We start from the raw sequence: 15,255 nt of genomic DNA, 5'->3' as shown, positions 1-15,255 counted from the left end.
TAATTATCTAATTCATGTTCAAAGTTAAATTTGTGTAAATTTGTTATCAATATTAAACGGTTTGGTGTGTGTAGAATAGGAAGAATTTAAAGTTTTACTCGATTCGTGTTCGCATCGCTAATATATGTTTCTGTGTGTGTACCTAGGCACTTGTAGTGAACTGTTGTCTTAAATCTGTTGGTGTACATGTGTTTGTCTGATATCAACATGTTTATCAACATACTGGTACGAATTGTAAAAAAAAATCCAAACACATACATACAAAAGGATCATTCGGTCCTCTACAGCTCCCCGGTTGGTCTTACCTGATATCGCTGGGAGCAGCATCGTCCGCAGCAGGACTGCAGTAGCCCGGTAGCTCCCGTAGCCGTGTTGGCCGAATGCGACGGACTGGCCATCGGTGACGGAGATCCTGGCCGCTTCGTCTGTCCATTGTACTGCGTCTCTAGCTCGACAAACTCCCGGTCCTGCAGGTGGGGTCGCATCAAGAATCCCGGGTCACCATGAAAGAAATCAAACCGTTCGTTAGTACGACGTGTGCTACGCTCGTTCCGCTGCAACCTACTGGCGACGACTACACCACTACACAACATTGGTAGGGAGATATGTATATATTTATTCTGGGGGTTGGTATGATATGGAAGGTATTTTGGTTTCGTTGGTGGATAAGTTTAGGATAAAGCGTTTGAGTGTCTATGTTTCTACCACATCACAAGCGTGCAGGCATGCATCAGAGAGTGTATGCGTGAGTGGAGTAGGTACAATTCAACGAATGAACAAGAAGAAGTTCGCACAGCAACCCCACTCCGGTCGTAGAAAAACGGGCACGGTTGACGGATGAGCCTAGAGACCTAGATTGATGAGCAAGTAACGCAAGTCGTACATGGATATGCAGACGGGAAGGCAACAAGCATGCGTATGGAGTAGTTAGAGAGAGAGAGTGAGAGTTGAAGAATGGAAGATTTCGAACGCTAGCGAGCTTTCATGTGGTGAGCTTTCGAGGTTCCCTTACTGTGAATGTGAGGTGCGTAAAGTGACAGGACGTTAACTGTGTGTATCACTAACCCTTATGAACTATGTAAGAGAGAGCGGTAAAGGGCGATAGAGAAATAGTTGTTGTGATAGAGATGCATGATCTTAAGGCAAGAGCAGGAGTGCAGCTAAATCTCTGTACTGAGCTTGACTCTTGGAATACTTCTTGAACAGTGTTGTGAAGGTGTAGTGTGTGTAGTGTGCGTGTATAGCTACCGTAGTCTTCTCCAAGCATCGCAACAGATGATGATGCTGTAGCTCAAAGATGTCTTCGTCGTTGTAGTTGTCGTCCAGTTCAATGCCAGACTCCTGCGCCGCTAGGCGCGACTCGGCCGCCTTCTTCTTGCTCGCGAACGCCGCACTGGCGCCCGCTTTCGCTATTCGTATTCGGGCAAGGCGTGCTTTCTACAAGTAGGTACGGAAAAACGTGTCGCACAGTTAACGGACCGTTCCACGTGCATGTACTTACAGCGACCCGTCCGAGCCATCGTCCGAGGCCCGTCCGATCCGGTAGCCTACCCGCTGTGCTTTCCGCTTGTCCGCCCGCTGGTTCTGATGGTAGATGCGGCTGAAGTTGGACACGATTACAGGTACAGGTAGCGCGATGACCAGCACACCGCTCAGCGAGCAAACGCCACCGACGATCTTGCCGGCAATCGTTTCCGGCACCATGTCACCGTAGCTGTATGGGGATGGTGAGGGAAAATTGATTAAAGCAGTTTGTTACGCAAGGCGATTAAAACTATCGAACAAGTAAGAAAATTGGTAAAACTGATGAAAAATATTGAGGAACAGTTGGACTGTAAGTGACGGTGTAAATAATTGAATAAATAGAAACAGAAAGACACTCAACACGCCCGGCTAGCTCAGTCGGTAGAGCATGAGACTCTTAATCTCAGGGTCGTGGGTTCGAGCCCCACGTTGGGCGAAATGAGTGTTTTTTTCCCTCGGCCTAAACGATTTAAAGTTGCATTTTATTTTTGTTATTTTAGCGATGACCTATTCTGCATCATGATTTTAAGTTCTAAAAAATAGCATTTTAAATCTACAGGTCCCTGGAATTACCAGCTGATACACTTAATCACATCTATCACCTACAAACGATCAACACTGTTGCGGTTCCAACAATGGCAGTGCATCAAATCGTCATCGTGTGCTAATGTAGTCGATTTGAGGTGTCAAAACCGCATCAAAATTGCAAATACTGCCCGAGCACGGAACGGCAGCTCGAAGCGTGGAACCATTCCAAATGCCACCGTATCTAGAGCATCTCATTAGACCGGTCAATGCGCCATCACAGTTTTCGACACAGACATATTAAATGTGGGCATCAGCGACATCGACAGTCACAGCTCGTGGTGTCCGCCCAGGTCCGGCAGGCGAGACTATAAATATATTCTACGCTTGTACGCCGGTGGCATGCCGTCGAGAAGCCCGACGAAATGAGCCGTATCGAGCAGAACCGTTTAAGGGTGGTCACGGAGCCGCCAGTCCAAACGCAACGATGACGCAATCGAACGGGGCGGTGTGGCAGCAGTCACGAATTTTGACTTGCCACTGACACCACCTATCATGGCCGCACGGGTCGTGGCCCATCGCTGTACAGCATTTGCTTTCCAATTCCACTTGGCCGGTTTTTTGGACCGCTGCCACAAACGATACCTAGCAAAGTGTAAGTGACTAATGTTTTCGTTACAAATTGCACTCGGAGTAGTTTGCAGTGGATTTACGCCTGCGGAAACACACCCCGACCTGATGGAGGGGTTCCAGGGTTCAGCTTGCTTGCTCCCTGGCCTTCTGTGCCGTGTGCGTTTCGTGAGATGCAATTCGGTGCAATCACAACGCTAATTAATCTCGCATGAATGGTATCGATTGAGGAGAGGCTGATTAAAAGCAAACAGCAGCGAGCCGGCCAGCCAGCAGTCGGTCAACCGTTAAAGGCAACACATTGTTGTGTGAATGCAAGGCTAGTGTGGTGAATGTTTTTCGGGCGGCAGCCGTTTGTTTGTTTTGGTTGGTCGAAATGTGGAACGAGTCAAGCGGATTGGCAATGTTTGATAATAAGTTCCGATTTTTCGGAACTTCAAAGCGCTTTGGATGGTTTGTGCTTTGGGTTTATTGTTTTAGTGGCCCGAAGGCATCATTTATGATTCGATTGGATGCATTACTGCATAAAGCAAACATTAACCGAAATTTGAACGGTAAAAACGATGTTCGGCATTGAATAAAGACCACATTTTACACTTTTGTCGTGCAGATTGCATACCTTCTGGCGCGTATGTATTCATTTAACTAGCTTTTGTTATGTTTTCCAGTGAAATTATATAAATCTGAACCTTCAAAGCTTAATTGATGATTTCGATAGCTTTTTGCACAAACTTTTCTAGAAAATGTTTTAGAAAATATTCTGTTAAAAATCAATAGCTGTTTATAACTAGTACGCTGGTTGGTTCTCCGAAATCCCGAACCGCTCAACCTCAACGGAGCTCAATTTCAGTAATGGATTGGATCAATCGATAACATGAAACCCGACAGCTAATCAAACGATTTACTGAGGTAACTAAAACCGTAGAGCTTCAACTTCATCGTGATTGATGAAATGTACTTAAAGCTCTGTAAAGCAGAGCGAGCAGGAACAGGAGCGAGAGCCCTAGCGCCGGAAGTGCTCCACGTATTCCAACACCGTGAGTCTGTTATTTCTAGCACGGAAAACACCGCGTGCTGCGTGATTTTCCTTCCCTTCATTCATCAACACTACGGGGTGAGGAAAGTTAGAGAGTGTTTTGGGAATGCCACAAGCTAGTGAAAAGAAGAAAAAAGGCACACAATCTCGCTCTCTCTCTCTCTTGTAGCGTGGATTATTTGGGGGTTTTGGCTGGAAGCTCGCCGAAGCAAAAGGAGCAAAGCCATTAGTCAAACCCATCGCTTGTCCCAGAAGACCACCGTAGTGCCTTCTGCTAGACACTGTTCAGTCGAGTTCCCATGGAGATTGAGTTCATCGGTAGCACTCTGGTTCCATCACCACCAGCCGCCTGCCAGCCATAATGACAGTGTCCAGTGGCAGTTAACAACGAGCTTTTATTTACCCTTATCACGCATGAACGACCACCATCCCGAGATACTTTGCCCAAAAAGGCAAACGGCTGCAAGGACGCCTCGGTAGGTCCGGCTAAGGTGACTAGCACCGATCCTTTGCTGCTGCCCGTGGCAGTAGCGGAATGGGAAACGATGGTTTGAAAGTGCCCCCCTACGTTCGACATTTAATGGGTTCTGTGGGTCGTAGAGCCCTCTACACGCTGGTAAACGGCTTGGAGAGATTCCTTACTTAGGTTGCAAGGGACTCAGAACGGTCGGACACGGTGTACAGCGACGTGATAAGTTGCAAATAAGAATTAAAGATTCCTATCGGAAGGGAAGTGTAATCTTCGGTGGTTATTCTGCTTCATTTGCTTGTTTGCCCTTAGTGGCAGTGAGTGGTCGGCTGGGATGTGCTTTTGCTGACCTTTCCATCGGTAAGCGGGACAGCTAGTTCGGCAGTTATTGTTGGGTTCATAATTTTTGCCACCCACTTAACAGCTGACATTACTGATCGTGTTCCTCTGTTCGAAGCAAATTCGTTTACAAGTCAGGCGAACAATTAATGATTCAACGGTAATGGTTTGGAAATGTGAGGGGCTATTATCTGCATTTGACTTCATTATAAAGGGAGTTTCCTTTGAGATAGTCAATAACTATTTTCCAGCGTAATTGAAATACCTGAAAGAAGAAAAACCTTGAAATATAATAAAAACCACTTCTTCTCATCTTCAACTTCAGCAGGAGCTCTTTTGCGAGCTGCTTCCTGTTATTAACCTCTCCAATTACTCCTTGTACAGGAATTACAGCGATCGTCTAACATCAAACGAGTTTCACGACAAGCTACAACTGCATTCAAAACTCTAGCCGATTACGATACAATATAATTGCAGTTGTAACATCACTAAACTTACACCCATATTCACCCATCTTCCAACTGGAGGATCTGTTTTCGGTTGAACAAATTCATTCTCATCCGCAAAGAGAAGGAGTGTGGAGGATGTTTCGTTGCTGCAAAAACTGCACAACCAACGAAACGAAGGCAGCACGTGCATGTGCAGCACATTCCAAGGTTTGTCGGTCTTGGTGAACGAACCGAGAGGACGAGAGCATTGTCATAACGATGTCGATTTATGCTGGTGAGGTTCAAATTCAAAAGAAAACTTTCCCAATAGACACAAGATGGTCGATCCTGTTGTGGAGTTTTTGTGAGATGATGTGAGGTACGAAGCTGCTTCTAAAAACAAGTCGTTGAATACTTATTTTTTGATATCTGACGATGTAATTGGTCCTATTTAAGAGACATTTGTTGCTCTCTCACAGGTAAAAATCAACTCCAAACACAGCCAATAGTGCTCAGGAGCTCTCTTTCTTTAATTAGTCTCATTACCTTTTCGCTTTTACAAACAAAAACGAAAGTTCTCAACCTACTTTAAAAGCTGTCTTGGTGTAAAAAATAAAAGATTCCAAAACACTTTTTATTAGTGAAAGGGAAAAAAACATTGAGAAAACCCCGTTTTTCAATCCATTAATTTTTCTTCGAACCAGATTGCAGTGATTTACGATTATGGAAACATCAATGGGTTCAACAAAAAAATCCTCGAGAGCAAGAACATGAAACGGTGGAAAAATTGGTCATAAAGTCCGATCGGAAACCCATTGAACCGTGACAAACCATTAACGGACCTTCGGTGGATTGAAATTGTGGACCGTGGCGTGGAAAACCAGTGGAAAACTCGAAAGGAAGAAAAAAACCGCAGGACCTAAAACACCGAAAATCAAGCTAAAAATATGACGTTCAATAAATTAGTCGTGTGACCAGAAAACAATTCGAACCGGTCAGTGACGGCGAGCGGAAAACCTTTATTAAACGTCCAATCGGAGCACAATACTAGGACTAGGACACTAGGGAGCAGGGAGAGAGAGAGAGAGAGAGACAAAAAAAACATGGTCTTCGAGCGGAATGAATGAATGAGATGTTCCTCGTTCATAAATCATCCATCTACGGCATTTTACAAATGGGTTGCCCATTATGGGTTGCATTCCTTCTTGGCGTTAAGTGATAAAAAATGGCAGCAGCGTAAGACTCAGCTTACTCACGCTCGCTTGTAGCAGACAGACGGAAATGAGACCGCTAGTACCGCAAGAAAACTTCTTCAATTTCATTGTTCACAAGTTTTTTGTCTGTGTTACGGTAGTCACACGCAAGAATTTCCAAACCGGAACCGGGCGTAGTGCTTCTTTCATTCCTGCTTCCCTTTGGGAAAAAAAACAGTGGCAAGGTGAAACAGCAAGGTAAAGTTGGAAATAACATTTGCACCTCATCAAGCCCGTACGCCTGCCCGGTATGCTGCACTATCAGACGTCACGGCTTTTATAGTGCCGGCAGAGGAGGAAGAAGAACATTGGAATGAAAATTCACAAAATATGCTATGAAAGAAATTAAAATTGTCATTCGAGTTGGTTTCCGGCCGGCACTAAACTACCGGCAAACTACACACACACACAGGCCAACTGCCTCTATCCGTGTGGTGAAGTGTGAAGTGGTTTCAAACTCTATCGTGAGCGGTGCTAATGAGAAGTGGCTTCGCAACTAATTTCATGAAAACGAGCTGCGGTAGACATCGGCACGAACGAACCATAATTCATGCGACACACGACACTCGCTTCTCTGTGTGTGCATGTGGTTGACGTGGCTTAGGCCTTGGCGGTGTTTTGTCGCATCCCTGATCCTATCAGAGCAGAGGCAAAAAGCTTTTACTTATTGTACGGCTTTTCACACGCGTGACGCTATCGCTCGATGAAGCTATAGCTTGTGTCAATGGGGAACGTATTATTCATGCGGAACAGCTTGTGATTGTGAAGATGGGGTGGTTTTTTGCTTAGAACCAGGAATTTGTGTGTTGAGACAATAGTTAGGATTATGATTTTTGGCTTGGGATATCTCTTGACGGCTTAACAAATGGTTGCCTGAGAATATATAACATTCATTCTGTCAAATATTGTACCTTTGACTTGCTTTGACCTTTGAACTTCTGTGGTAGCTCAACCCACTAGGAAAGGTAGTTGGATCTTGATACTGCAAGAATGATACATTATTTGAGCAGTTACAAGTCGGCAAGCCTCAGTATCTTTTTCTGAGCAATCAGAAGGTTCATCCTCTTTGTTTTAACAAACTTCATCTGTCAGAGGTCTAAAGTCATCACCGATAACAGCATTGATGTTGAGTTCCGCGTGAGGGGGCTAGCTTCAAACCAGTCACACTAAAGCACATATGCCTCTGAATGACGTCTCAGATACCTAAAGCCTGAAGAGCTGGACAAGCTATACGGTAATCTTATCATCGTGCAGCGAAATGGACTCGCAAGGTTTCGATGCGCTGATTAATGTGATGAGACTGATATCGGACAACCCAGCCTATAACGTCGTTCATACCGGTCCACACGTGCAGAGGAGGTCTGGTAAAAACTATGAGCAATAACGAGGATTGTTGGAGCAGGCCATGAGAAAAGAGCGGCTATAGCACTCAATATGTAAATAAGTATGTCTTGTTCTTCTTTTTTTGGCCAAACGACTTCTTAGGTCATGTCTGCCATCAATGGTTTATTAGACTTATTGATAACGTCTAGTTGGATAGTCTGTCGTCACTATGTAACTATACATGCAAGACTAAATTTTGCCGTCTGATCCTTAAACACTTTCGGGCTATGTCAGCACAAATAAAGAATCTTTCTTAGTGTTTAAGAACCTGATCATGGGACCTATACATAAATTCATAAATGGAAAAATAGGGTGTCCTGAAGATGTAGTTCTACTTTGATATAAACCACTCTGCAGTGGAAGATCAACCTAGGAGCGGAACGAGCGGTTGCTCGGGGTCTCGTCGGTAAGGGATACTTCGTTGGCGAGGGAGATCCTGTTGCTTCCCTCTAATATCACAAATAGAGGGACCTCAATTGTCATTCCACTCGGGGCCTCCAAATATCTTGATCCACCACTGCCCCTCTGTATGTCTCAAGCCCACTTCTAAATTTGAAGCTAATCGAAGCGATAATAAAATGAACATCACTTGAATATGTTATCAATTTCTCCAGCAAAAACACTGAGCCTCCCTTCGAACTGGTTGGGGTATCTTCGACCACCAAGCCATCACTCATTTTCCTAATGGGCGCTCCAATGTTTCGCGCTTGACTTAGAAGCTCCGAACCTCCAGTGCACACCACGCCACCCTCAGTAGATGTAGTTTATTTTCGCTTCCAAAAAAGCAACGAAACAAACCCCCAAACAGTTGAAAGAGACTCTCCTTCTCTCCCCCCTTGGACCCGGTTGTCTGCGGAACTAATGGGTATAATTTGCACACTTTTGCACTCACACGAGGTTTTTCCTCCCCAACAACACGCCGCCACCGCTAACGCTAACGTGTCGATACGGTTTGAGCTTTGATGTGGTGCAGCTGTTTAATATGGTTTATTTAGCGGCAAAAGTTAACCACCACTTTCATGGGCAGCGTGGAAAAGGTGTGGCTGGAAAAAGTGCTGGCAAGAGCTCTCTGGAGGAGGAGGATGCTCCCGGGTGATGTTTCGGACCAGAAACCTCCCCCAAGAACAAAAAAGGTGTGAATAAACTTTGACATCGATAAAGCGCAAAGTGGTTCGCTCATCTCATTACGTGGGAACGAGTGCCGTGGAAACTGACTGCAGTGCAGACTTTATGTGTGTGTTGTTGTGATTTTTGTTGGTTTGGTGTGTGTGTGTGCCCACGCAGTGTGCATAATTATCGCGTGCTTCCCACCCACTCTCTGCAGTCAGCCGGGAGAGTTTTTTCCCGAGGTGTTGAGTGAAAAGTTTCATGTGCGGTACGCTGCGCTTCATTGATGCAGGTAATTTAGCGGCCAACTTTTCCAAACTGCACAGCAAACGCTAAACAGGGTCGCGTGGGTCGTTTGGAATGGGTAGTGAAGAGGAGCAGAAAATTCCGCCCAAACAAAAAAGCCCCGGCCATAACACACAGAATCTTGGTCGCGGCGATCGTACCCTGGAGGGGAACCACCAGAGCAAGGAACCCGAACTCCGAACCGAATAGTGTTGCTTTTTGCCATGTCGCAGTCGCTATCGGGAGCAAAAATCGTCGAAAATTGCGCTTGTTGTTTATTGCATCGTAAACGAGCATTAGGTTGGTGGCGGGCGAAAGCCACACAAAAATGTAGGTTAAATGTTCAACAGGGACTCGCTCGCTCGCTCTAATGATGTTTGCCTGTGTGTGTGTGTTTGGGGCAAAGTTTTCCCTACGCTGATGCGCAAAAACGTGAGCGGAATGGGAAGATTGAAGCGGTCTTAAAATTAACTTTAGAACGTTGGGTTTGTTTATATCAACTTATGTTTTATCTCGTTTTATCTATTCTATCAAGGAAATAAGATCTTCTGAAATATGCTAGGGTACAATTGTTCTGAATACCGACATTGTAGTACAACAACCACATTAATCCACTTATAATCCAAGAACGATCGATCGACCGAAAGAAATGCCTTGAAGAATATTAATATTGTGAGTAGACCACCGTCTGGTTCTTCCAAATGGCCACCCAACAATCTCAAAATCCTGCTACAATCCTCCGCTTCATAATACCCAACATCCTTGAGCATAACCTCTGCCAAGCAAACACACCAACCAGCATGTCGTCCGATGGAATGAAATCAAATCAAAGCCCGGTCACATTTTCCTCCCACTGTGTGCCGGTGTGAAAAATCGCTCATTGCTACCTGGAGGCGTGTTTAATGGTTAGATCATTACGCTTTACGAGTCGGACGCAGTAGGAGCATTCGGATTACGGCGCGACGATTGTCTAATATTTGGCACACAAATTAAATCACTTCAAGATAATCATCGGCCGACCGGGCGATGCTGCGATGGCGCATCATAATCGTCTCATTTTATCGGTTAATTGAGGGTAAATAATCGTTTAATCACGGTTGGCGAGCGGCTGGCATGTAGTGTTTGTGTTCTATTTTAATGCTTACAGATCGTTGAGGTCCTGAGGTTGAGTCGGGATGCGATTCGTGTGTTCTAGACGTCCGTTCAATGTCAGGTTTTTTTTTGGACCATCGCAACCTCAACGAAGGTTTGTACGCCAATCAAAATAAATCCCTCTCCCTTGGCACGGTGTCCCGAAACACTTACCCGAGTGTGGTCATGGTGACGATCGTGTACCAGAACGCGGCCGGAATCGAGGTAAAGTTGGTGCCGTCCACGTTCTTCTCCGCGTAGAACATGACCGTGGCGAAGATGATGATGGCCATGGCGAGCGAAAACACCAGGAACCCAAGCTCGGATGCGCACGATTTGAGCGTGTAGCCCAGGATGCGCAAACCTTGCGAGTGTCGCGAGAACTTGAAGATGCGGAAGACGCGAAACACTCGCAGCGTCACGAACGCGCCCGACACATCGTCATTGTCCGTGATGCCCAGCCCGATGTAGTACGGCAGGATGGCGACCACATCGATGATACTCATCACGCTCCGGACGAACTTGCACCGGCACGGGGCAGCGAACAACCGGAGCAGATACTCGGCGGTAAAGATCATCACGCACGCCGTGTCCAGACAGAAGAAGACGATTTTGTAGCGCTCGCCGCAGGACAGTGTGCCGGCCCGACCCGGCCGTACCCCGCACGGTACCGTCTCGACGACGTTCGCCATCACAGATACAGCAATGAAGAAGCCCGTGACGTAGTAGAACACGAGCGCGGCAGTGGAAGTATGCGGATTCTCGAAGGCGCGCCACATCCGTTGTCTGATGTTGGTCAGCTGCTGCAGGTTGTTGTCGCTGTTCTCCGACAGCTTGTCGTCCATCAGCCGCTCGGCATTCTCGCGCTTCCGATCGCGATAGTCCTCGTAGCAGCAGTCCCCAATCACGTCCGGCATAATGCCGAAGAACGCCAGCTCCTCGTCGTAGCTGAGCAGACATTCGTGCCGCGGGTAGTGAAGCTTGCCGGTCCGGTAGTAGTTGAGAATGTGCCGAAAGATGTCCGGATCGCGGTCGAAGAAGTATTCCTTGCTGTCCTCGTCGTAGAAAAAGTCCCGCTCGTTCGAGCCGAGCAGCGTGTCCGGGTACTTTTCGACGGTCGTGCGCCAGGTTTCGAACCGCCGGCCGGACACGTTGATGATGAGCTTCTCATCTTCCGAGCGGAGCCGGTCCTTGAACACCGGCGGGGCCGGTAGCGGATGGGACGCTATCGGCACCCAGCCGATGGCCGCCGCCCGTGCGAATGGCAACCAAGCGGCGACCGAAGCCATACTATTCGGTGGAATTTTTCAATGATCCTCCAGATGCGCAACTACCCACCGGAGGCGAGAGTCGAGAGTCGGTGGATGGTCGCAGAAACGTTGGTGGTTGTACGGCGCCAGACACGGGCTATGGTAAGGGTCACTTACTTCACCAAGAATTCAACACTGCAGGCGATCTTTGAAGCTTAAGCTTCAGTCGAGAATTCTGATCAGGGTTGGAGTTCACTGTACACTCTCCAACTTCACAACTGTGGCTACTACCGTTCAAGGACTCCTGCACACTAACACTCACTCACACACATACACCATTTAATCGTCACAAGTACCTCTTCGGTTGCCTTGGAGATAACAAAACCCCCTCTAGAAATTACCCTGTGGCTATTGTACGTCTTCGAACCACTGAGCACCGAAAGCTGAACTTCCTTCCGTGATCCCTCAGAGACAGAGGCTCGTAATAAGTTGGCCCACAGCGTACAGCCGCAACACCCCGCAAAGGATATTTGATTCACGCAAAACCAACTGCTACGCAACAATTCCCTACTCCCCTCCGGTCGTCTAGGCGTCCCGTCCAAGAACCTCCATCGGGTGTTGGCACTTGCCGGTGATTAATCACTTTCAACGCACATTTTAGCCCTGACGCGACTCATCGAACCTCGAGCAAATTTGTCGGATTTCGGTTGGCTGGTGTCCGTTTTGTGTGTATGTGTGTGTGGGTTTCTTTTTTGGTTTCCTTCCAACCACCATCGGTCGATTCGCGTGCTAGTTGTTGCCGGTGGGCACTTTAGGAATCTTTTCCCGCATGCTGCCGTCGGACGGGACTGCTCACGGTGTTCCGTTTGCGGCTGCTCGCGGGACGACTCCAGGGACGACCATCAGACGTGTAACATTCCATCCCCGGCAGAAGGCGTTGCGTGGTCGGGTCGAGTTCAGCGGACTGTGCGAGGGCGAAACGGGAGAAGAAGAAAATATCATTAGTATAAGCTGGTGAATATTGCATCCATTATGGGGTCTGGGCTGGAAGCGATTCCCGGAGCGGAGATGGAGCTCACAGCGATTTGAAATTCGACCTCAGTGCTTTAGATCGAATTCCAACCAACGCTGGTGGCAGCTGCACCCAATCAAGTGGTGCTGCTGCTGGGGCAAGTGTGAAATGATGAAGTGACAAAGTGATATTGAAGACAGTGATGATGATGGTGCCGACGATGATGCTGCACGAACAGAGTGCACTTTTCCCGCTACTCGAAGGCTCCAGCACCAGGCTGCATGCAAATCAACTTCTCCACAGCCACAGCAGATAGAGAAGATGATCAGCATAAAGCTACTGCTGATGCTGCTGGACGTTGGTGGCTTTTTGCATGTTAGCTTAGACGATGAATATTCTTGCTGTTTGGTCTGGGCAGCTTTCTGCCGAACAAGCGCTAATTGATTGATAAGAAAAATGAATCGACCATGATGACACCGGCGACGACACGATGGGTGGCATTTATTTTGCTTCACGCTCGTAGTAAAAGAATTCCCCCGCCGGTCGGGGTCGAGCATTTGATTGATTTGGTGTTGGAAAGCTTAATGGATGTATCATGGCATCCGAAAGCGAGCAAAGATGTAGCTGAATTAAGTGAGTAAAGAGAGAGGTTTGTCTTGGAGGAGCTGTTGGAACCAGTCATTGAGGGATGCTTCTAGAATCCATGGTGGAAAGGTTTCAATAATACAAGTCATTGAATAGCTCATTGGTTGTTTTATATTTTATATTTAAGTTATAGACATTTTTGGAGAAAATATGAGAATATAAAGAATAGTTTTTTGCGTTCTTTAGATCGTTCTGAGCATAAATCCGAATTTGTTATAATATCCTATAAATAGCCAAAGACCAAGACAAATTTTCAAAATCAAAACAGATTAAGACAAAATCTTGATTAACATTAATTAAGACAATGGATTCTTGTGCAATTCTTCAACTATTGATATCCGGGACCTTATTGCCCACTAATGTTGGTCTCAGTTGCTTTAAGGTTTTTATAGCACTACGATGAGCTTAAACTAATTTAACAGCCATTTAACGCCATTTAAAAATCACTGGAAGAAAGTAATTGCTCCACCATTTTTATGGTTATTTTGCAACTGTTTCCAGGGGAAGCGCTTTTCGTTGGAGACACAACCGATTCCCGTGTCGATAAAACATGCTTAAAACTAAACGTACCGACCATAAACCATTTAACTCGTGTGAACGAGTCACCTCCTTACCGCCCTGCATGTCTTCCCTCTCCGTCCGGGTGTTTTGTTGCACGTCGCGCGAAGAGGTACCTCAGTTAACAACCATCGGTTGGAAGTACCGCCGCTCTGCCATATTTATGAAGAACGTTCCATAGTGAGCAAAGTTTTACAGCTCACCGTCCTCGCCTTCATTCACTTCATCGCTGCACTGTCCTCACTATCGACGCTCTTCCCGCCTGGTGGGAAATCTGTTTTGAGTGCAAAATAAAGCGAAAAAAAATAACCAAAAGGACATTGAACGAAAAGAAACACGTCTTGAACCGCGACTGACCTTAACCAATCGACAGCGGGGACGTGATTCATGGCGTCCCGAAGGGTTTTTTGATTCTTTAGAAACAATAACCATCTCACAACAAGCAACACGGAGGCGCCCACGGGAAGGCAAGTCTCCGTCCCGCGAAGGGATCAGTGAAAATTTATGGCAAAATAATCGGAAATCATGGCAATATTTTTGCCGTAATAGGAACATAAAAGAACCACAGCGTGCCGTCACCGCACGGAACCCACGCGCCCGCCGTACCCGGGTGGACAATTCATTTGTGGTCCCACGGTAAATGGCAAGCTATAATAATTGTCCACACACACACACACACACACCCACACATAGTGGCAAAAGGAAATGCAAGCAAGGGAAATGCTGGAAAATGGGAAAAGCGATCTTTTTTTTATCGAATACGGCATAACTTATTTCCGGGTGCTTGGCACAGAAGGCTGGTAGGAATGTTTTCGCTTCATTAGAAACATATGGCCATTTTGTTATTATAAGGAAGGCGAAAAGGACCTTCTCTCAAGCATTCTCTTGCTATTTCGCCCGCCAAAAAGAGAGAGAGAGAGAGAGAGAGAGAGAGTGTGAAAGAAGCAGAAGAAATCGAGAGCATTTTGGTTGTATTTTACGCCTATTTCTTAATCCTTTTTCCATTACACGACTGGCTGACCTACGCTTCTCTGGGTCATTCCCTCGTATAAGTCCGTTTTAAATGGACACAACAAATCGCAACAAAAAAATGCCACTTATGTTTTAAAACACTGAACGATGTCGTAATTAAGATGCAATTTCGTCCGAAATTAATTTTCGCTTGGCGCAAAACTGAAGGCCACCATATTCCGGCGGCGACAATCGCTTAATTGCTTTCTTTTGATGTGTTTCGGACAATTTTAAACAAAAAATCAATCAAATATATTTTAATTTTTAATTTCTCGCTGCTGCACTCCTGGTGGTGGAGTGATGTTGGCCGGAAGGTTGATGGAGATTGATGACAATTTTTAACAGTGACCCGGTAAAGGGCCGGCGCTTGAAGCGTTTTCAATTAAACTGAACCATTGCGTTGATTGATAGTGCTTGGTGGTTGTAATTAAGATGGAATTATAGCAGGGAGAGAGAGAGTGTGTTAATCTGATTGCTGTTAATCGCTTCGAAGTTGTTAAAGTAAAAATAATAATAAGTACGCATGATTGAACGTAATTATTTTCGTATTGATAGTGCGTTATCAGGCTGGAATGCTTGTGGCGAAGAATGAAATTGTAGCAGGCCCTCTACTTCCTGCAGTCAGCGGTCAGTCGGTTATCTCCAAGAAAGTGACCTTGAAGTGGTACA

The 15,255-nt window shown here is 46.2% G+C and overlaps 1 protein-coding gene and 1 non-coding gene across 12 annotated transcripts in view; one reads left to right on the top strand and one right to left on the bottom strand.

Annotated features, from left to right (window-relative positions):
- Positions 1–15,255, bottom strand: part of LOC118514181 (potassium voltage-gated channel protein Shal) — a 97,562-nt gene that overhangs the window by 12,311 nt on the left and 69,996 nt on the right. For all 11 annotated transcript variants that reach the window (XM_036060860.1, XM_036060859.1, XM_036060864.1 and 8 more), the window contains 4 exons: positions 10,285–12,324; positions 1,552–1,714; positions 1,249–1,437; positions 306–467 (listed from right to left, as the gene is read on the bottom strand). In XM_036060860.1, coding sequence (XP_035916753.1) covers positions 306–467; positions 1,249–1,437; positions 1,552–1,714; positions 10,285–11,399 — 1,629 coding nt within the window. In that variant the 5' untranslated portion in view covers positions 11,400–12,324. The remainder of the gene's footprint in view (positions 1–305; positions 468–1,248; positions 1,438–1,551; positions 1,715–10,284; positions 12,325–15,255) is intronic.
- Trnak-cuu lies at positions 1,888–1,960 on the top strand. The gene has a single exon. It is a non-coding gene; the product is annotated as a tRNA-Lys (tRNA).

This window comes from Anopheles stephensi, chromosome 3 (assembly GCF_013141755.1).
Source record: "Anopheles stephensi strain Indian chromosome 3, UCI_ANSTEP_V1.0, whole genome shotgun sequence".
Taxonomy (NCBI): domain Eukaryota; kingdom Metazoa; phylum Arthropoda; class Insecta; order Diptera; family Culicidae; genus Anopheles; species Anopheles stephensi.
This window is presented reverse-complemented; position numbering and strand designations above follow the sequence as displayed.